The sequence below is a fragment of the Bubalus bubalis genome, chromosome 8, assembly GCF_019923935.1.
Source record: "Bubalus bubalis isolate 160015118507 breed Murrah chromosome 8, NDDB_SH_1, whole genome shotgun sequence".
NCBI lineage: Eukaryota > Metazoa > Chordata > Mammalia > Artiodactyla > Bovidae > Bubalus > Bubalus bubalis.
The window spans coordinates 48,682,907-48,705,529 of NC_059164.1; the positions used below are offsets into that span (position 1 = coordinate 48,682,907).

At 42.0% G+C, this 22,623-nt stretch overlaps 1 protein-coding gene across 1 annotated transcript in view; it reads right to left on the minus strand.

The window, feature by feature from the left end:
- Positions 1 to 7,948: 7,948 nt before the first annotated feature.
- LAMB4 (laminin subunit beta 4) overlaps positions 7,949 to 22,623 on the minus strand; it is a 114,914-nt gene continuing 100,239 nt past the window's right edge. Inside the window, 4 exon segments of the mRNA XM_044947200.2 lie at positions 7,949 to 9,805; positions 17,028 to 17,181; positions 18,433 to 18,609; positions 22,217 to 22,355. Of these exon segments, the coding sequence (XP_044803135.2) occupies positions 9,666 to 9,805; positions 17,028 to 17,181; positions 18,433 to 18,609; positions 22,217 to 22,355 (610 nt within the window). The 3' untranslated portion in view covers positions 7,949 to 9,665.

Sequence of the window (22,623 nt, forward strand, 5' to 3'; positions counted from 1 at the left end):
AAAACATGGACTCACAGACAGAGAAAAAAAAAACTTATGGTTACCAAAGGGGAAATGTGGAGGAAGGAGGGATAAATTTGGAGCTTGGGATTAACAGATATACACTCCTATTATAAATAAGATAGATGACCAACAAGGACCTACTGTATAGCACAGGGAACTATATTCAGTATCTTATAATAATCTATAATGGAAAAGAATCTGAAAAAGAATATATATATATACACACATATATATATGTGTAACTTACTTGCTGTATACCTGAAATACTGTAAAATCAACTATACTTCATTTTTTAAAAAGATTATATATAGGTTCAAGTTATTCCCCAGAGAAGAAAAAGCTAGGTGCTGGCAGATGAGCAGGTATTAAAAGAAGTTCTGCTTTGGCTGCTTTATGTTGGAGAGGGAAAAAATGAAGTGCTCCTTCTTTTACCCTTACAAGAGAGCAGAGGGCTGAGGGCAGGGAACATGAAAGGAGAAACAGGGGGCCTTTTTCTGATTAACTGTAAGCTGGCAGTGCCTTACTAAAAACCTTAAAGCTTATAATGGAAAATGCCTGCAAGAAATTTGATCAAAGTTTAAAAACTGCTCACTTTCTGAAGCACCAGAATCAAGGCTGGGAAAGAACTTTTAGTTAGAAACACAGTGAATTTTTTAAAAGTTCTATTCAAGCTTATTTTGGGAGGAGTGTGGCAAGGGGAAAAGAAGCATGTGTGGGCTTGTATGTGTATAGGGGAGTGTGGGGTGTCAGGGAGTAGTGGGGATAAGGAGTTAGAGAGTAATGGGGGCAGGGGGAAAGGTTTGTATGCAGGAGAGTTTGATTAAACTCGTTTGATTAGGATTACTCAGAAACTTACCAATTCCAGTTGTATTTATTAGTAGATAGATTTTGCATATGTCTTAAGCATATATAAATGTATAAACCTTTAAGTATTTGATATTTATAAAATTATGTTTTCAAATGTGTCCTTTAGTGTTTTATGCTTAGTCACTTAATGCAATCGATTTTTCTGGGCAAAGCCTGAACAAGTGAAAAGGGGAGGCTGCCCTTCTCCCTGGCTCAGTGGGCTGTGCCTGGGAAGTGCCCTGCTGCCTGTCTGCGAGGCCATGACCTTCATTTGGGAGTGGCTAACCCTCATTTCAGGCCCTGTGACTTGGAAAATGGCAACAGTCTTGTAAACACACGTACATGGTAGGAGGAAAAGAAGCGTGACCAACTGCAAAGTAAATAGACTAGATTTTGAGAGGCAAGAAAAGGGGACATAAGAGAGTGTGTGAGCTTGGCATGGGGGAGGAGTTTGCAGAGCATTTTCAATAGCTGCTCTGGAGTTGAGTTACCTAATGAGAGTGGTAGAGATGCGGAAAAGATTTCTTTTGTCTTATGTATTCTATTCCCATGTGACATTTTCCCCTCCAAATATGGAAGCAAAGATTTGAATTATACTCTGTAAGACAGCATGGAAAAACTGAACGAATGTTTTGGCCAACCCAATACATGTCTAGAGAGCTGAACTATATGGTGAGCTGGTTTCATATTACGGTTGAAAAATTTCTAATTCAGCAGTGGTCTACAGAATGCCTGACTTGCAACGCTTTGGAGTCAGTTCATGGAACTAACATGTAAGTGGACAAATTAGTGTGTTCCACATTATACCAAGTTCTATAAGGGACATAGAAGTGACTGAAGATATACTCTGTGTTCTTATGGAACTTACTCTCTGGCTAGACAGGTAGAATTTATCAGCCAATCGGCAAAATAAGAGAACACTTCAGAAAAAGGGCTTTGAACCAGACTAGAGACAGAGAGACCTTCAGGGCAAAGTGAGCTTCCCTTAAGGCAACATCAGGTTTGGAGGAGAGAGAACAATTGAGGTTTCAAGGGGGGCAATACTACAGGAGCAACGACGGAAGGGCAAAGGAAATGTAGCACATGTAACATGGCAGAGATTGTCTTAGAGCAGGGCTCCCCAGCCTCTGGGATCTAATGCCTCAGGATCTGAGCTGATGCCATAATAACAGAAACAAAGTGCGCAATAAATGTAATGTACTTGAATCATCCCGAAACCATCCTCCACCCCGGTCCATGGAAAAATTGTCTTCTACAAAACTGGTCCTTGATGCCCAAAAGATTTGGGACTGCAGTCTTAGAGGATTTCAGTCACACCTCACTCTTCTCAAAGCCCTTTCATGTGAACTGGCTCTGTGACCCTGGGCAGGGACTGGGGGTGGGGTAGGCCTGGTTTATTTATTGACTTTTTAAACATGAAAGAAATGAAAACTTGAGATACAAGAGACTATGAATCGCCTAGGGTCATGTAGGGGACATATCAGGATTTGCATCTATCATTTGACCCTTGGTCCCCTGTCCTCATAATACAGGGCAGTGGGGGCAGTTGTAGCAGTTTAGATAGAATTTAAAGTCCCCTTGGCCACCTCATGCGAAGAGTTGACTCATTGGAAAAGACCCTGACGCTGGAAGGGATTGGGGGCAGGAGGAGAAAGGGACAACAGAGGATGAGATGGCTGGATGGCGTCACTGACTCAATGGATGTGAGTCTCAGTGAACTCCAGGAGTTGGTGATGGACAGGGAGGCCTGGTGTGCTGCAGTCCATGGGGTCGCAAAGAGTCAGACACGACTGATCGACTGAACTGAACTGAACTAGGACCCTTATGGCTTCCCTTGAGGCTCAGCTGGTAAAGAATTCACCTAGGGCTTCCCTTGTGGCTCAGTTGGTAAAGAATCTGCCCGCAATGCGGGAGACCTGGGTTTGATCCCTGGGTTGGGAAGATCCCCTGGAGAAGGGAAAGGCTACACACTCCAGTATTCTGGCCTGGAGAATTCCATGGACTGTATAGGCCATGGGGTCACAAAGACTTGGACATGACTGAGTGATTTTCACTTTCACTTAGGACCCTTAAGATACTAATAAGGATGTTGGTTCAGCTGCTTTAACCGAGTTCAAAACCCCAGTGCCATAAATAGGAGTTTGCTTTTCTATTGCATACAAGTTCAAGCTGGCAGGTAGTCCAGGCGAGTCAGGTACAGGCAGATGTGATCCACAAGGTCATTGGCCCTCTCTGTGCCCCAGGAGGCTGGGCTATCTGGACACATCAACCTGGTCCCTTGGTTCAGCTAGTGGGAAGCACTAGCAACAGAATAGACTTGAGATGAGGGGAGTGTGACTGCAGCGTGTTTGTCCCCCAAGACCCTCTACAGATCGTCACAGCTGGCTGCATCCTTTAATCAAAGATTACAGGTCCTTTTTCGTTTTTTGATTTTTTAGGGGGTAGGGTGGTGGTGCATGCCTTCAAGCTCGCAGGATCTTAGTTCCGCAGCCAGGGACTGAACCTGGGCCAGGGCAGTGAAAGTGCTAATTTCTAACCACTGGGCCACCAGGAAAGTCCCTATAGGTCATGCTGAGTGCCCCTTCTAGACACTCCATTCTAGTCTATAGTTTTCACCCTCTGTCCCTCAGCCCTGTCTAAAGCTGGCTATAGCCCCCTGACTGGTGCTGGATGTGGGATGCTGTCCTTTATGGTTTTCCTCCTCCCTGTCCACATCTTTGTCAGCAGTTTCTTATTAAACTGTCTGGCTCATGCCCTTGTCTCCTGCTGGGACCCTGACCAGCACAACCTTCCAGGAACCCGCACCCTTTCTACCGTGTTTCACCAGTGTTATCCTCATCTACATGGTTACTTCTGACTCACCATATTCTGGCCCAAATGAAAAAATAAACAGAAGCTGTATTCATTTCCTATGGTTGCAGTAACCAATCACCACAAACACAGGGCTTAAAACAACATGACTTTACCTTGCAGTTCTGTGGGTTCAAAGTCCAAGACAGGTCTCCCTGGGCTAAAGTCAAGGTGTCACATGATTGTGTTCTTTTCTGCAACCAGTGGAGGAGAACTCCCTTCCCGCTTGTTTCCAGCTTCTAGGGTGCCTTCCCTCCAGCTTCAAAATCACCAGTGTCAGCCAAGACCTTCCCTGGCTGTTGCTCACGAGTGTTTATGATTTCATTGAGCCCACCTGGGTAATCCAGGCTGCTTGCCCCGTGTCAAGATTAGCTGATTAGCAGATTAGCACTTCAATTCCAACTGTACTCCTAATTTCTCTTTGCCATATATGTATTACAGGTTACAGAGATGAGGATGTGGACATCATTTGGGGGTCATTATTCTGCCTATCCCCTGGAGAAAGAAATGGCACCCCACTCCAGTACTCTTGCCTGGAAAATTCCATGGATGGAGGACCCTGGTAGGCTACAGTCCATGGGGTCCCAAAGAGTCGGGCACAACTGAGCAACTTCACTAACTAACCTAAATTATTCTGCCTATCAGTGGACGAAGAGCCTCCTTTTTAAAAAATTGAATTATAGTTGATTTACAATGTTGTGTTAGTTTCAGGTATATAGCAGGGTGATTCAGTTATACATGTATGTATACATCTATTCTTTTTCAGATTCTTTTCCATTGTAGGTTATTACTAGATACTGAATATAGTTCCCTGTGTGATACAGTAGGTCCTTGCCATTTATCAATTTTATACATAGTAGTTTGTATCTATTAATCCAAACTTCTAATTTATCTCATCCTCCCCTCCCTTTCCCCTTTGGTAACCATAAATTTGTTTTCTATGTCTGTGAGTCTATTTCTAAACAGCTTCCTTTTACGGTTGTATCCTTGAAGTCACACTCAGCTGACCAACATCCTGTTGGACAGAATTTAGTCCAAAGTTCACACTGAACTCCAAGGGAGGTTGAGAAATATAGTCTAAGTAGGCAGCCCTGGGTCTGGTTAAACCATGGAGAGTTCTATTACCAAGAGAAAGAAGTGGGGTAATGAACAGCACTTTCTAGCCTGTGCCCTATATCAGGCTACTTTGTTCTTGCCAGGTTCTACTGTCTGTTTCCCTTCACTTCATCTTGCCCCCTGGTGCTTTGGCTAGTTGCACTCACCTACAGGTCCCGAGCCAGCCTTTACCTGGAATTGTAGTTTCTAATTTAGGAGAAGACACGGAACTATTTCCTTAACGGACCATATCGGATACCTTATCACCAGTTATCTCCTGATCGCCATAATGATTTTCGTGATCTTCATAATGAACTCGTAGATGAGCTGTAAATGTTACTAGCTGGTCTTTGGTAACAGGGTTTCCTCACACTTACTGGCCCACCCACGTCCTGTGTGACCCACCCAGCCCATGGTTCAGCACCTTGCCTCACCCTCCACATCCAGCGTCTTAGATGCTATCTACCTGCCGCTGCTGTTGAGTCTTCCAGTCTGTCTCTATCGATCTGGGCACTACTCCCAGTAACTTTGGCCCCCGGCTCCTGCCCTTCCCCCAACCCCTCCTCTTGATGTCAGAATTCAGCTTAGCTTTCTCTATGTTGGTCCCTCATACATCAACAGACCTCCAAGTGCTGGGTGGATGATTTAGGAAAGTATTAGAAAAAATTATAATGAGGCAAAGGAAACTGATACATATTGATGCCTGTAAGCATTTTATAGGAAGAATTAAAATGTGTCTTCTTCTAATCATATTTTCAGTTGACTATCACCTATGGGTGCTTTACATACTCTAATTCTTTTTTGGCTACTCACATCAAATTATCTTTCTTAGACAGGAGGCTGAGCCATGCCTTTTACCAGGAAAGTTGATGAAGCATTGCTTAGGCAGAATCCATGGATCTAAAATCAAGAGTGGAAATATATGTGATGCTCCTCACAATTATGCCTAAAAGACTCAAAGGCAAAATTTTACTTTCTGTACCCATGACATTAGGCTCTTGTCTCTAAGGAAGTGTGTTTTCACTTAATGACATAATAGTTGTTCTACTGAATTGGAATACATATCAATTTCCAGTTTTTCAGGCTCCTCATGCTAAATGATAAACAGGTTGCAAAAAATGGGGGTGGGGTGGGGGTGGATTATATAATAATTTCAATTGGATCTTGATTTTTAAAGGGAAATAGAGCTGTTGGGACACAGTGGCTAGAATCTGGACAGTTTAGTCCTGCCCTGTCCCAGGGAAAAACATAAGAGCATTCTCCCCTATTCATGCAGGACCTTCCAAGACTCAGAATCCTCAGGAAAGAAGGTTTGGGTGATTCTACCTGGCAAAGAGATGTTTGCTGAAGAAAGAACATAAAGAAAAATCAGAAATCCCCAACTACAACTTCTTGAGTAGTTATAAAAATGAAGACTGTGACCTCAATCTGTGTTTCTCAATCTGTGATGTTTTATAGATACTTATATTTTGTATTATAAAATACAAAATATATTTAACTTTTTAATCTAGTCCCCCACCCCTGCTATTCTGTACTTAGTATATGTTGGTGGTGAAATTTGTTATTTTGATTATGAGTTCAGTACATCAAGACAGACTTATAACAGAAGTGGAAAAGAAATGGAGTTCAGCTGGAGACCCAACTTGAAAGCTGGATGCACTGAATGCGTGATGGGGGACCTTCGGCTGGTTCCTCTGAAGACATGGGATGTACTTTCAGATGGCTGAGTGAATGCAACATTGTGTTTGGTGGAAATGCTTGTGTTCTGGAGGAAAAGATGGAATGAAGAATGTATTATGGTATTAGAAAGCCAAAGAGGTAAGCTGGAATGGAAACTTGTGATTCTTTGTTGCCTGGCAGCAAAACTCTTCTTACTCTGGAAGAGTTCAAAGATAGATGGAGGCCAAATTCCTTTTCTACTACCAAAGCCCAAAGGGGCAGACATTTTTCTCTTCTCACTCCCTGGCAGCCAGGGCACATGAAAAGGCTCAGCCAATTGGACACTTCCACCAGGGATGCTGAGTCATGACAAAGTGACTCAGGGTGCAGAGACAGTTGGAAATAAACAGGATGGTGGAGAGTGTCTATCACGACCAGCCTGAGCATCCTTACCTGAGTGTCACCTGAGGTGTGATCTTGAATATACGTCCAGATGCATAATTGTCCTTGGGTACATTTTCTCCAGCTGTTTCTTCATTTTTCTGTGCTATATCTTTTTGGTAAAATTCCCTTCCTGCTTGATAAACTAGCATTGGTTTTCAGCATTTGCAATCAAGGCAACTCAGACTGGAAAATATCATAGTGTTTGGGTTTTTTTGCTGTTAATTATTGGATTTCTTTCATTTTACCATAAGTAGTGCTGCAGTGGAGAAGGCAATGGCACCCCACTCCAGTACTCTTGCCTGGAGAATCCCATGGACGGAGGAGCCTGGTAGGCTGCAGTCCATGGGGTCGCGAAGAGTCGGACATGACTGAGCAACTTCACTTTGACTTTTCACTTTCATGCATTGGAGAAGGAAATGGCAACCCACTCCAGTGTTCTTGCCTGGAGAATCCCAGGGACGGGGGAGCCTGGTGGGCTGCCGTCTATGGGGTTACACAGAGTCAGACACGACTGAAGTGACTTAGCAGCAGCAGCAGCAGCAGTGCTACAGTGGAGAAGGCAATGGAAACCCACTCCAGTACTCTTGCCTGGAGAATCCCAGGGATGGAGGAGCCTGGTAGGCTGCCATCCATGGGGTCGCTAGGAGTCAAGACATGACTGAAGTGACTTAGAAGCAGCAGCAGCAGCAATGCTGCAGTGGATTATCCACAAAACTACCCCTCCCACCCTTGTGTTTAAGAATTTTTTTCTTAATGTACAAGTTTAACTGGTCTTAGTTTAGATCTTGCTATGAATTATCAAATTACTTTGCAATGTATAAGAGATACTGTTTTCACTGAATCTTTGCCTTGGTCACATCTTGAACAATGGATACAGCAAGTAATGGAAGTGAAGATGATTTACCCGACATTACTGAGGAATGAGATTTTCCACCAATGTACATTTAAAAAAAGATAACCAAAGATTATTTTCAACACCAAAGTTTTGAAAGCATAACCACTTTTTAATCACAATCTGTCCAAAGTCCATCACATAATTCCTAACCTCATCAAGCTACAATCCCTGGAGGCCCACAGAGATGATGGGTTTATCTTTGCCTTTGCACTCACACTTCGTTCCCCAGATCACAGTGCTTTTGTCATGACTGTGGAATTTTCACTCTCTCCAGAACTCAACAGCATCCCCAGTCAGAGGATAGAAACTCTTCCCTCTTTAATCCTTTCTTTGCTCTGTGGCCTATTACTTGTACAGTCTGCCCACCAAAAAGGTAATTGACATGGTTATTGCAAACAGATCACCATGCTTGCAAAATTAAGTCTATCATTTGTACCAAGTTGAAAGTCAGTATCCCAGTGGGAAAGTTGGAGCATGTTCCACTCTCTATATTGGATAGAAATATGATAGCTGTGTTCTTTGACTCTGGCTCATTCTTTGTGCTGTTGGTGGAAATTTCCAAAAGTCCAAGTACTAAATGTGTGAAGGATTATAATCATATATTTCAAGAGAGATTTCTGGGATGGTTGTTTCTGTAGAAAAGTTTCATCCCATTCTTCAGAATCACCAGGGAAACTGTGATTTTCCTTGGTAACCTACATCTAAAGAAATTTCATATTTATATGTAATCATAAAGCCTCTTTGTTGAGTTTTTAAATCCATCTGTTAAGAGTCAGCCCTTAATGGAAATGGTTCCAGCTGCTTTTTCTCTTTCATACTGATGTATATTATTTCTTATTCACAAATGTGGGGCCAAATTCCCTTAAAATAATCCCTCTGAAGGAGAGCTTTCACAATGTGCTCTATTGTATAACATACATGCAACAGGTTAATATGAAATAACAGATCCATTTTGAAATGAAACAATCTGATCTTTTAAACTAAACAATTACATGATCACTAGTCTTTTAAAAATAAGCAGATTTTTACAGCAAATGTGGTTGCAGACAACTTATGAAAAGTAGCCCAGTATTTATCTTCCTTCTTCAATATTCCAACACTAGAATATTGTTCTAGTGTCATTTTGGGAAAACAGAATCCTTTGGTTGAGAGAATGAATACATAGGAAAGTGGGTGTAAAAACAAGTTACATTTTGAATTGTATGCATTTTACTCAGAATAGAATAAGAGTTTTACAGACAAAGCATATCCAAATAAAATATAGGACAATCTAGTATATGCCATCCATATTTATGCCATTCTAGTATTAGAGATATTGGTTTAATTTGTTTAAATCTATTTATCTTATTGTGTTAACATTTAATATGAGATTTATACTCATTGCTTTTTAAGTGTATAATATGTTATCACTGACTATATGTATAATATGTAGTAGATCTTTACAATGTACTCATCTTGCTTAATTGAAACATCTTGCCTGTTGATTAGAACTCCCCATTCTCCCAACCCCAAGTGCTGGCAACTTATTTAACACTTAGGCCATTGGATTGAAATGAATGTAAATACATACTTATTTATAGATTTACACTTGTAACATGCAAGTCATTATTTGTAAGCTATGAAAGGAAAGGAAGGCAAAAGCAAAGTTTTCTGAAACTAGAGATGATCTCTTTACTACTCCATTTCTATTCCGCATGAAGTGGCATTTCCTTGGCCAGACTTCACTCCCCAGCCATGCTGGGCAAGGAGAGGACTCAGAGGAGGAGGCAGAAAAGGCTGGTCATTTGTGCTTCTCAGCTTCAGCACAGCTCCTCAGGTTTGCTCATCAGAAGCCAGAAATGAAGGCATACATGATTTTGCATTTTAACTCCACCTAACTGTAGCAGGTAGCATAGCTATTTTCTTGGTTGACAATTTCATTTTTAATGGCAATGACTTGATCTTCCAACTGTTTCAGCTGATCAGCTTTTTCTTGTTTACTAAGATTCAAAGCTTGGATCTTCTTTTCCAATTCTTAAGGAAGAAAATGGAGGAAATGTTTAATTAGGTCCCATTTGTTTATTTTTGCTTTTATTTCCATTACTCTAGAAGGTGGATCATAAAAGATTTTGCTGCAATTTATGTCACAGAGTGTTCTGCCCATGTTTTCTTCTAAGAATTTTTATAGTGTCCAGTCTTACATTTCGGTCTTTAACCCATTCTGAATTTATTTTTGTGTATGGTGTTGGAGAATGTTCTAATTTCATTCTTTTACATGTAGCTGTCCAGTTTTCCCAGCACCACTTATTGAAGAGATTGTTTTTTTCTCCATTGTATATTCTTGCCTCCTTTGTCATAGATTAGGTGACCATAGGTGCATGGATTTATCTGGTCTTACTCCTGCTGCTGCTGCTAAGTCACTTCAGTTGTGTCCGACTCTGTGTGACCCCATAGACGGCAGCCCACCAGGCTCCTCCGTCCCTGGGATTCTCCAGGCAAGAACACTGGAGTGGGTTGCCATTTCCTTCTCCAATGCATGAAAGTGAAAAGTGAAAGTGAAGTCGCTCAGTCGTGTCCGACTCTCAGCGACCCCATGGACTGATGCCTACCAGGCTCCTCCATCCAAAGGATTTTCCAGGCAAGAGTACTGGAGTGGGGTGCCATTGCCTTCTTATCTATGATTGCATAAATCCATCCACACACCCATCCATGAATTCATCCATGCATGCATCCATCCAAGCATTTACTTATCTGTTCTTTATCCAACAAATACTTAGGAATTATAGTAAACCCTAACCAGGAGCTCATCAAGTAATAGATGAAAGAGGTAGAGAGAGCTACATTTAACAGTGTGAGGTGGCCTTTAGAAAAGAAACTGACCTTCTTTAGTGGAACTTCTAAAAGAAGTAAGCGTTTTACTTCACTTGGTTGTATCACATGTGGATATTCAGTTGGTTTGGGGTTACTGTCAAACTAGCATGTAGCATGTAGCATAACAAGCTAGATTGCTGAAGAAATATGAACTGTCTTGTGAACAAAAGTTGAATTAACAGGTTATGCTTCAAATGGATAAAGAAGATTCAGGATATATACTATAGCTATTTTCAAGTACTTGTGGGCAGAAAAGCAGAGTGTACATGTTTGGTCATCCCGAGGACATAGTATAAGACCAGCACATGAAAGCTCCATGAAGAAAGATTCTGTCTGAATATAAAGAATTTTCCCTGGTGGTCCAGTGGTTAAGACTCCATACTCTCAACACAGGGAGCATGGGTCTGATCCCTGGTTAGGATCAAACATGTTGCAAGGCACAACCAAAAAAAAAACAACAACTTTCTAGTAGTCACAGCAGTTCAAAGACTAAGAAGTTGCTATGGTAGGTGATGAGCATTCTATCAATCATTAGAAACTTTCATATACAGGCCATGTGGGATTGAAGAGGGGTTTTAGCATTAGAAGACTATTTGTACTAAGAGAAAAATGTTAATGGATCCTGGTGTTTCTACCAAGTAATTTAATAAGAGCATGCTGGATACTCTTCTTTTGCCCCACCAGATCCATTCCCCATCCTGCCTGTCTTGGAAAGCCAGCCTCCCTGGATGACATCACCTGGGGCTCCCTTGACCTCTGGCTTTCATTCATACTTGGCGGCCAGGCAGTTCTGAGAAGTGATGGGTGGCGGGGGAGGGGAGTGAGCAGATTGCATCCCTGGGGATCAGCAGGGTTCTGGCATTTCTGCCATCTTTTGAGTCCAGCTCCTGCAATGCGGCCTCCTCCCTTCTGCCCTGGTGTTCCCAGGGCTGCTTTCTAGCACTCACACTCCTGCTTCTCATGGCTCCTTCAGGGATGCTAATGGCTTCTCTGCTGGTCACCCAGGACCTCCATGCCCTTGGTTGATGCCCTTAATTCCTGTGCTTCTACTCTAATTCCTTCCAACAAGAAATACAGCCTACTTACCTTCTCCCCTCAAACCAGGTCTAGCTTTCTTTGTCAGATGTTTGGACTAACAGAAAGTGAAAGAAATGATGTTGCTGGACCTCAAGAGCCTTGGGCCTTCTACTCACTCTAATGGAACCCTGTAACCACCAGGCTGTCAAGCAACCTGAGCTGAAAGACCCGGTGGAGAGAGGTACAGTACCTCAGCCAATCCTGGGCCCTGGCAGACCTATCAGTTGATCCATCAGCCAATGCAGCTGCTTGAGTAACACCCCAGGAGAGACCCACAGAAAAACAGTGCATGCTTGTTGTTCTAAGATGTTAAATTTGGGGAACAGTTTGTGATGTGTTGAATAGATAAGTGAGACAACTCTGCTTATAAACACACAATCCAGAATTGTATCCAAGTGTGTTTTCATTTCTTGCTAGGATCCTGACTGACACAAAGCTCTGCAGAGGGATCTTGGCTGTAGACTGGGGCCCACTCTCCACTCTCTTCACTTTGACCTCGTCAAGTTAAGTCAGGGCTCCTTTCTGGAATCCCACGGGCCTCTCTTCCTAACAGATGGAATAGAATGCAACCCTTGTGGTTCAGTCTGTTCCCAAGTGGCAGAGTTGGGAAGATGGCCAAACCAATGTCTTATTTTCCTATCTTGTTGAGTTGTGAAAACAGCTTTAAAGTGAGAAGACAGAAAGAAATAGAAGGCATTATTTTTGGTCTCTCTGAGTAGATGTCCCCTGACTTAAACTTCTCTTCCAACTAAATTTCAAAAACTGTGAAAGTTTTAGTCTATGCGGGAAAGTGGAAACAATGTGGACCCTGACATAAAATATAAGACGGAAAGGATTCTCCTTGTGTTTTTGTTCCCATAACAGGGACCAAGGTCTGGGAATAATAAAAACTGATTCTTTATGGTATCACCCCTGCGGTTCAAGGTAAAAAAACATTTGTCCTTTTGAATCTTAGTATTTTTAAAATTATTAGGAAAACACTGAAAATGAAAAGCAGCTCACTATTTTTAAAACAATTCTACAAATGTAAAAAGTAGTATTTTTCCTCTTCACCCACCCCTTCCCCAGAGATATCCAACAGTAAGAGTATGGTGTTATTTTTCCTGACTTTGGCCCACACTGATATTGCATTTTCATTTTTTCATGTCACAGCAGTGAGATAAATGGTTATAGGGCCAAAGACTCATTTTATAATCAGTTCAGTTCAGTTGCTCAGTTGTGTCTGACTCTGAGACCCCATGGACTGCAGCATGCCAGGCTTCCCTGTCCTTCACCAACTCCTGCAGCTGGCTCAAACTCATGTACACTGAGTCATTGATGCCATCCAAGCATCTCATCCTCTGTCATCCCCTTTTCCTCCTGCCTTCAATCTTTCCCAGCATCAGGGTCTTTTCCAATGAGTCACTTCTTTGCATCAGGTGGCCAAAGTACTGGAGTTTCAGTTTTAGCATCAGTCCTTCCAATGAATATTCAGGACTGATTTCCTTTAGAATTCAATGGTTTGATCTTGCAGTCCAAGGGACTCTTAAGAGTCTTCTCCAATACCCCAGTTCAAAAGCATCAGTTCTTCAGCACTCAGCTTTCTTTATAGTCCAACTCCAGTATCCTTGCCTAGAAAATCCCATAAACAGAGGAGCCTGGTGGGCTACAATCCATGGGGTCACAAAGAGTCAGACATGACTGATCGATGCACACATCCATACATGACTACTGGAAAAACCATAGCTTTGACTGGATGGACCTTTGTTGGCAAAGTAATGACTCTGCTTTTTAATATGCTGTCTAGATTGGTCATAACTTTTCTTCCAAGGAGCAAGTGTCTTTTAATTTCATGGCTGCAGTCACCATCTGCAGTGATTTTGAAGCCCCCAAAATAAAAAGTCTCACTGTTTCCACTGTTTCCTCATCTATTTGCCTGAAGTGATGGGACCAGTTGCCATCATCTTAGTTTTTTAAATGTTGAGTTTTAAGCCAAATTTTTCACTCTCCTCTTTCACTTTCATCAAGAGGCTCTTTAGTTCTTTGCTTTCTGCCATAAGGGTGGTGTCATCTGCATATCTGAGGTTAGTGATATTTCTCCTTGGAATCCGTTTTACACTAAAGAAGCCCTTATAAGTGAGGAGTTTCAGTTATTTTAATATTTTGAGGGTTACTTATATTCCAAATGAGTCTGGTTAACTTGAAAGCATTTGAGGTTGTTAAGTTGCTAAGCAGTGTCTGACTCTTTGTGATCTCATGGACTGCAGCTCTCCAGGCTTCCTTGTCCTTCACTATCTCCTGGAGCTTGCTTAAACTCATGCCCATTGATTAGATGATGCCATCCAACCATCTCTTCCTCTGTCATCCCCTTCTCTTCTTGCCCTCAGTGTTTCCCAGCATCAGGGTCTTTGGGAAACAATAAACACAACTAGAAGTAAAACTAGACCACTCATCATTTGGTATTTCTTGATGATTTAGAGGTGGTTCAGGACATGACGACTGCCCAGAACAATAACAAGTATCAGCTGTGGGAAAAGTAGACTGATTAACTTTCAAATTATGTGTTCTGTGTTTACATAACTGTTTATTTACTTAACCTCTGATGTCTGATGGAAACTAATTCTTTAGCCAAATTGGTCTATGTTTTTCATGGTTCTTTGGCTTTTATTATTTAAGTTAATTTTTATTGACATGTAGTTACTTTGGGTTTTCCAGGTGGTGCAAGTGGTAAAGAATCTGCCTGCAATGCAGGAGACACCAGTTCAATCCCTGGTGGGGAACATCCTCTGGAGTAGGAAATGGCAACCCACTCAAGTATTCTTGCCTGGAAAATTCCATGGACAGAGAAGCCTGGCAGGCTATAGTTGCAAACAATCAGTCATGACTGAGCACGCATGCACGTAGTTCCTTTACAATGTTGGGTTAGTTTCTGCTGTAGTGTTAGTTTCTTCTGTACACCAGAGTGAATCAGCTATATATGTATACATATATTCCTTCTTTGTTTTTTGATTTCCCTCCCATTTAGTTCACCCTAGAGGTCTGAGTAGAGTTCCCTGAGCTATACAGTAGGCTCTCATTAGTTATCATATTACATATAGTATCAATATTTACTATACTTCTTGTGCATCAAAATTTCCATTTTGTTCAGAGTGTGTTTCCCTCCAAGTTGCTACCTACAGACCTGTGCTAAATGACATAGCACTCTAGAGTCTAGATCATACTAACTCCAGAAAAGTAATTTGAAGGAGAAGAGAAAGTGAGCAGCATAGGTTAGGACAGGGTTCCCCACCTTGGCATTAGTGAATTTTGGGCAGAATAACTGTTCACTGTCGGGGAGACATTGTGTGAATTATAGAACATTTAGCAACATCCCTAAACTCCATCCACTAGAACATTAGTTGAACCACTAGTTGTGACAAACAGGAATGTCTTCAAACATTTTTATCCCCAGGGGAGGGGAGAAAATCACCCCTGATTAAGAAGCACCAAATTAGGGAACTTTCTTGGTGGTCTAGTGCCTAAGACTCTGTGCTCCCAATGCAGGCGGCCTGGGTTGAATCCTTGTCAGGGAACTAGAATCCACAGGCTACAACTGAAGATCTCGCATGCCACAACTAAGACCCAGCACAAGACCTAGCACAGCCAAAGAAATAACAGAAGCACCAAATTAGGACAAGGGCATTTTAAGGTGACTAAAGGCAATTTCAGTGTGCTCCAATTAATACAGGTCAGAGTTCATCAATACTCTCTGAAGTAAGACCAGGCACAAGGCATGTTCTGTTACAGTCAGAAACCCAGCTCCTACTTCTGTCTCAACTCAGTGGACTCATAAGTGGCTAAACTGTGTCAACAATAAATTGAAACCAGTATTTGTCCTACTAGGAAGGTGGAATATTATTAATATGAGGTTATTGTCAAACTAGGGGAGTGCATAAAAGGATAGATAGAACTATTACATGATCTGGGAATTCTCAATGTGTGTATTCATCTGAAAGAAACAAAATCTGTATCTCAAAGAGATACTGCTCTCCTGTGTGCACTGCAGCACTATTCACAGTAGCCGAGACATGGAAACAACCTGTGTCTGTCCATGGATGACTGGATAGAAACAATGTGAGAGGCATACATACACGTATCAGATATATACATATATATGTATAAATATAGTTCAGCCATAAAAAACAAGGAAATCTTGCCCATATGCAACAATGGATGAACCTAGCAATGGCACCCCACTCCAGCACTCTTGACTGGAAAATCCCATGGATGGAGGAGCCTGGAAGGCTGCGGTCCATGGAGTCGCTGAGTGTCGGACACGACTGAGTGACTTCCCTTTCACTTTTCCCTTTCATGCATTGGAGAAGGCAATGGCAACCCACTCCAGTGTTCTTGCCTGGAGAATCCCAGGGACGGGGGAGCCTGGTGGGCTGCCATCTATGGGGTCTCACAGAGTCGGACACGACTGAAGCGACTTAGCAGCAGCAGCAGCAGCAGCAGAGGACATTATGCTAAGTGAAAATAAACCAGACAGAGAAAGACAAATACTATATGATCTCACTCATATGTGGAATCTAAACACACAGAATGAGGAGAATTGTGGCTGCCATGGGTTGGGGGAGTAGAGGACATTGGGCAGATGTTGGTCAAAGAATACAAACTTCCAGTTGTAAGATGAATGGTTCTGTGGATCAATCAGATTGTATTGTGCACACCAGTAGATCAGAAGCATTATTACCACATATACAAAAAGGCTGGGCTTCCCTGGTGGCTCAGAGGGTAAAGAGTCTGCCTGCAATGCGGGAGACCCAGGTTCAATCCCCAGGTCAGGTAGATCCCCTGGAGAAGGAAATGGCAACTCACTCCAGTACTCTTGCCTGGAAAACTCCATGGATGGATGTGCCTGGTAGGCTTCATTCCATGGGATTGCAAAGAGTCGCACATGACTGAGCAACTTCACAGGCTTCCCTGGTAGCTCAGTCAGTAAAGAATCTGCCTGGAGTGCAGGAGACCCAGGTTCAATCCCTGGGTTGGGAAGATCCCCTGGAGAAGGAAATGGCAACCCACTCCAGTATTCTTGCCTGGAGAATCCCAGGGACAGAAAGGCCGGCTGGTACAGTCCATGGGGGTTACAAGAGTCGGACACAACTTAGTGACTAAACCACCACCAAAAAAGGTAATTATGTGAAGCAGTGGATGTGTTAACTTAATTGTAGTAGTCATTTCACAACATACATATTCATCAAATCATCACATTTTACACTTTAAATACATACAATTCTATTTGTCAATTATACCTCAAAAAAGCTGGGAACATATAAAGAAGAGGTACCTGCTATTCTTCTCATCTTGTCCTCTGTGTCTCCAGCCAGTTCCGCTGCTGCATCTTTTAGCAGTTTCACTTTTCCTAATGTTTCCTTCGTCAGTCCTGATACGCTCATCTTATGCTGAAGAACAGCATATTGATTCTGTAGCTCAACAAACTCCTACAACAGAGCAACATTCTCGTTATCAGAAGATACTTGTAAAGCACGCACACACGTGATGTCTGCCTGATACTGTTCGTAAAAGGAGTAAGAGGCAACCCGTATCCACTCAATATGCTTGAGTCACTCTGAGCTGTCCAACATGGCTTTCATTGGCATTGTTTGTTTGTTTACAGGCTGCAAAAATTCTCAGCTTTAGTGAATTAAAAATGAAAATTTCCTGTTATAAAATATCAAACATTTTTTTATGTGATGGCAACTGTTTATGAGGTACCCGTTTGTCCTGAAATATAAGGTCAGAGCTACACAGGACAGAAGTGGCTCAGTGCTGCCCTGGACAAAGGTCTCGGTTCAGTTGGGTTGAGCACTTACAAGTGCAAGGTGAAGGTCAGAGAGAGTGGTGAACATTCAGAAGCAGCAAGGACACAGGATTTGCTTGGTACAAAGGTGAGATAGGAACGTGGTAGGAAGGGAGGCAGGAGGTAATGAAGTGCTCCCTCAGTATTAGAAGGGAAATCTTCAGGGTCAGCCTGAGTGGCTGACGACCTAGCACGTTAGACAGATGAATACAGGCCCGACCCAGGAGTGGACTATGGAAGTGGTAGCAGGTGGGCAGGAAGCACCTTTCTCAACCTCTGTTTCACAGAAAACACCCTCAACTCCCAAGTCAGCAGAAAATGTACCAAGCACATCAGGAATTAAGAGCAAGAAAATACACCAATTATAAAAAACACTTCAACCTCTTTCTTTTGCTTAAGCTGCTATATGAGTGAGACCAACCAAAGATTTCCTGCCAAGAAAATGAGTTGACAGCCTCTTTCAGCAACCGAAATGAATAGGCCATTTTCCACAACTGGTTCATGAACTCACTGATTTTTGTAACTCAATCTATTCTCTTTGGCAGGTGACTTGTACTTCTTTATCTGCTATGTGATTTAATTAGAGCAAAGGGCAAAGACGTACAGTTAGACCCATGACATACATTGTGAACATTTGGAAGTTTAGGATAAAATTCAACTAGATGGTGGTAAACAGTCTAACATAATATAGTCACAAAACTCTTCCTTGGGAGACAGCCCCCCATGTACAGAAGCGTCTCCATGCCCAGCGGGGTACCTACACACACACTATGGAACATGGACCAGCACTAAAGGAAATGCTGACAAATGGCACAAAAATCTGGGGTTAAGGGATTATCCTTCAAAGCAGCACTGTTTGTCTGCTCTTGGTGGCAGAGGTAGGATCAATGACCTCCTCAAGGCCCCCAGCCTGGTGCCGGGCCGCTTCAGCCTGAGCTCGTGCACGGACAGCCTCGCCTCGATTCCTCTGCAACGTGGTCTGCAGCTGGGCAAGTTCACCCTCCAACGCTGACTGGTGCTTTGCTACGTCCAGCTTATTCTTCATCTCCTTGGCCTGATTTTCAGCCTGCTGTTGATTGAAACACCAGAAAAGAAAAAAGTCTCTTTATGTAATAAACAAACAAGGAAATAAATGCTATAATGATCCCTCCACAAATAATCTAGGTGTAAAGGGAAAGAAAACTGTTCCATTGCTTTTTCTGTTCTATTAAAACAATGTTATAATAAGATGCTTCAGATAATAGGGTCTAAGAGAAAATATGGCACATATCAATGTGGCCACCCTCTGGCTTAAGAGTAAGTAATGCCATGAGCCAAGGCCTTGGGTGTACCACCCTCCTCTCCATACCTCCCTCCACCCCCTCAAAGGTTACCACTACCCTGAATCTAACAATTTTCATTCCACATAATTCCATTTCATTCCGTGTGTGTGTGTGTGTATATATATGTGTGTATATATATATATATATATATGTATGTATGTATATATTAGCTGTCTTTTTGGGTATTTCTAACAAAATACAGTATTTTCTACTTTTAAACTTTATACATATAGCATCCTGTGTTTTTCTGCAGTTTGAATTTTTAAATTCAAAATTATGTTTGTACAGGTCATTTAAGCCAATTTGCATAGCTCTTGTGTATTCACTTTTACCAATTTAAAGTGTCTCACAGTTTGACTGTACAAAAGTTGACTTTTCTCTTCTCTGGCGATGCAGGGGTGGCTTCTAATTTTTTTCTCCCTTATAAATAATAACAAACCCCTTACCCTTATTTGGACAGGGAGGCCTGGCGTGCTGCGGTTCATGGGGTCGCAAAGAGTCAGATACGACTGAGCAACTGAACTGAACTGAACTACCCTTATTCCTTATTTTGGTGACTATGCTTGTGATGTCTTAAAGTCTGATTTGTCATTTGTTATCTCTTTTGTTCTTTGGTCAAAGTTTCATACCTTCTTTGATTTTTCTTAAGCATAATAAACACTCTTATTTTGCATCAGATATCCAGTAATGGTTATATTTGAAGTCTCCTGCATTCTGATTCTCTTGTTTGCTATTTCTGATGATTCTTGCTTAAGGCAATTTGTTTCTTTATTATATGTTTTAAGGGAACCCTTTGAGGCTTGGTTTTAAGGTACAGTCCTTTGGAAAGGATTTCTCATGGCCTCTGTCAGGCATCTGAGGGCCTTGATAACTCAGGGTCACTTTAAATGACATTTTTAGCTTGGTTTATGGGGGTCACCCAGGTAGTATGGATTCTAGCCCCATCTTACCTGAGAGCCAGCTTGTTAGTAATTCTCAGTGAAGATTAGCCCCCTCCACACAGAGGCTAGTGTCTTTACCATCTCTCTGTATGTAATGGTCTAACATTTTCCTTGAGGGTGTGCCTTTTAAGGTCCCTACTCTCTGCAGGGGCCTCATGGCCTCCTTGGATGGGTTTTTCTATTACTTGTGGCAGCTATGAAAACCAGCAGTACTGATACCCCAGGGACTGGCAGCTGCCCTCTGCCTGCTGTCGGCTTCCTGATCAATTACCTCTCTGGATCATGCTTTCCCATCATTTTTGGCCTCTGAAGCTGTCCTCCATTTTGTACCTATTCAGCGATGCATTTAAAAATGTTTTAAAATAACATTTTCAGGTTTCTTTTTTCCTTTGTGTACTGGTCCATCATGCTGCTAGAAAGAGAGAAGCCCCTTCCTGTGCCCTCGAGTATATGTGGGAGTTTTTCTAGAGTAGGAATCTGCAAGCTTTTTCTGTAAAGGGCCTGACAGTAAACATTTTATACATTGCTGTCCAGAAAATCTCTATTTCAACTATTCAACTCAGTGCTGTGGCTGCACTAATGATCTATGGACAATATGTGGCTGAATTCCAATTGAACTGTGTGACTTTGGACACTACAATAGTTGGTGGGTGCATGTGGCCCCTGGGCTGTATTTTGCCAACCCCTATTCTAGAGTAGATGCACAGAAGGAGAAAACCTGGAGGCCTTCTTTATTTTTTGCTCCTCTTCATATCTAACCTTTTTTTAATTTCCGGGTGTACTAATCCTGTTCTGGTGCTTTCTGCTCTTCTTTTCAGGATGCCTGTATTTAGATATCTAAAATGAGCTGAAGAACAGAGACTGAGGTGCTTGCAGTCTGCTGGGAAGGGGATGAGCCTTGAAGGAGAGATGCCATGGACTCTCAGACTAGGACCTGTTTTGTCCTTTAACTGTCAGGCTTCCTCTTCCAGACCCATCAGGTGAGTTAAAGCATGGCTTTATTCCTGCCAAACTCTGGATGGAACCCTTTCTTTTGGGTTATCTTTCAGTTTTAGGATATGCTGGTGAGATTTTATGTAAACTTCATTATAAAAGTCTGGCAACAATTAACTTAATTTCCTTGGTTGGTGAGCTTTCAAAGCTCTATGACTTTCCCTGGTATAAGAAGGGATAATATGACATTACTTATAGGTGGAATTTAAGATACAACACAAATAAATCTATTTACCAAACATAAACAGACTCACAGACATAGAGATCAGATTTCTGACTGCCAACATGGGGGGTGGGGGCGGAGGGCTGGGAGGGCTGGACTGGGTATTTGGGGGTGGTGGATGTTAAATATTACATCTATATACATTTAGAATGGATAAACAACAAGGTCCTACTCTATAGGACAGGGAGCTATATCCAATCTCTTGGGATAAACCATAATGGAAAAGAATATTTTAAGAAGAAGGAAAGTTATGACCAACCTAGATAGCATATTCAAAAGCAGAGACATTACTTTGCCAACAAATGTCCGTCTAGTCAAGGCTATGGTTTTTCCTGTGGTCATGTATGGATGTGAGAGTTGGACTGTGAAGAAGGCTGAGTGCCGAAGAATTGATGCTTTTGAACTGTGGTGTTGGAGAAGACTCTTGAGAGTCCCTTGGACTGCAAGGAGATCCAACCAGTCCATTCTTAAGGAGATCAGCCCTGGGATTTCTTTGGAAGGAATGATGCTGAAGCTGAAACTCCAGTACTTTGGCCACCTCATGCGAAGAGTTGACTCATTGGAAAAGACTCTGATGCTGGGAGGGATTGGGGGCAGTAGGAGAAGGGGATGACAGAGGATGAGATGGCTGGATGGCATCACTGACTCAATGGACATGAGTCTGAGTGAACTCCGGGAGTTGGTGATGGACAGGGAGGCCTGGCGTGCTGCGATTCATGGGGTCGCAAAGAGTCGGACATGTCTGAACAACTGAACTGAACTGAACTGAACGGATATATGTGTAAAACTGAATTACTCTGCTGAACAGCAAACACTGGCACAACACTGTAAATCAACTACACTTCAATTAAAAAATTAAAAAAAAAAAGAAGGGATAAACTGTCCTCAAATCTATCACTAACTAGCTGTGTGACCTTAGGCAAGTGACTTAGTCTCCCCAGGTCTTAGTTTCTTCATTTACAAGTTGGTGGTAGCGCTTGCTTTGTCCCCCAGGCTTGGCCAACAGTGAAAAGAGATAATGCTGGGAGAGCTCTGTAGAACATTAATTACACATATAATACTATCATAGTCTAATTTATCATCATAATAATCCCATTGAACAGGTAAGACAAGCATGACATTGGCAGACATAAAACCTGTGCTTTCTCTGCAGTTGAAGTTTATTTCAGGTTAGTTTCAAAGAAGATAAAGAAATACCTGAAGTTCGTTCTTTTTGAATTTTGTTATCTCGGCAGTCAGCTGTGTGATGGTAGAATCTGCCCGTCCTTGAGTGATTTGAACTTGCTGCAACTTATTCAACATTTTGCTGAGATTTGATAGAACATTTTCTGCTTTTCTGAGGTAAGATATTAACATATCAGATTAGACAAATATACAATTATTCATTTATTTCACCTTGAGAGTTCATTCGACTCAACTAAAAACTTTCCTGAATTATTCATAAAGTCTGTTTAAATTACTCTCAAGCAAGGCAAAGCACTGAAGTCTTCATTTTGAGAAACAGGTATATTTAAATGCCAATAAAAACACTTATATTGTATATGCCTACATAGGTACAGATTTTGCCAGGTATGGAAATCAAAGATATAGATATCATTTCTTAA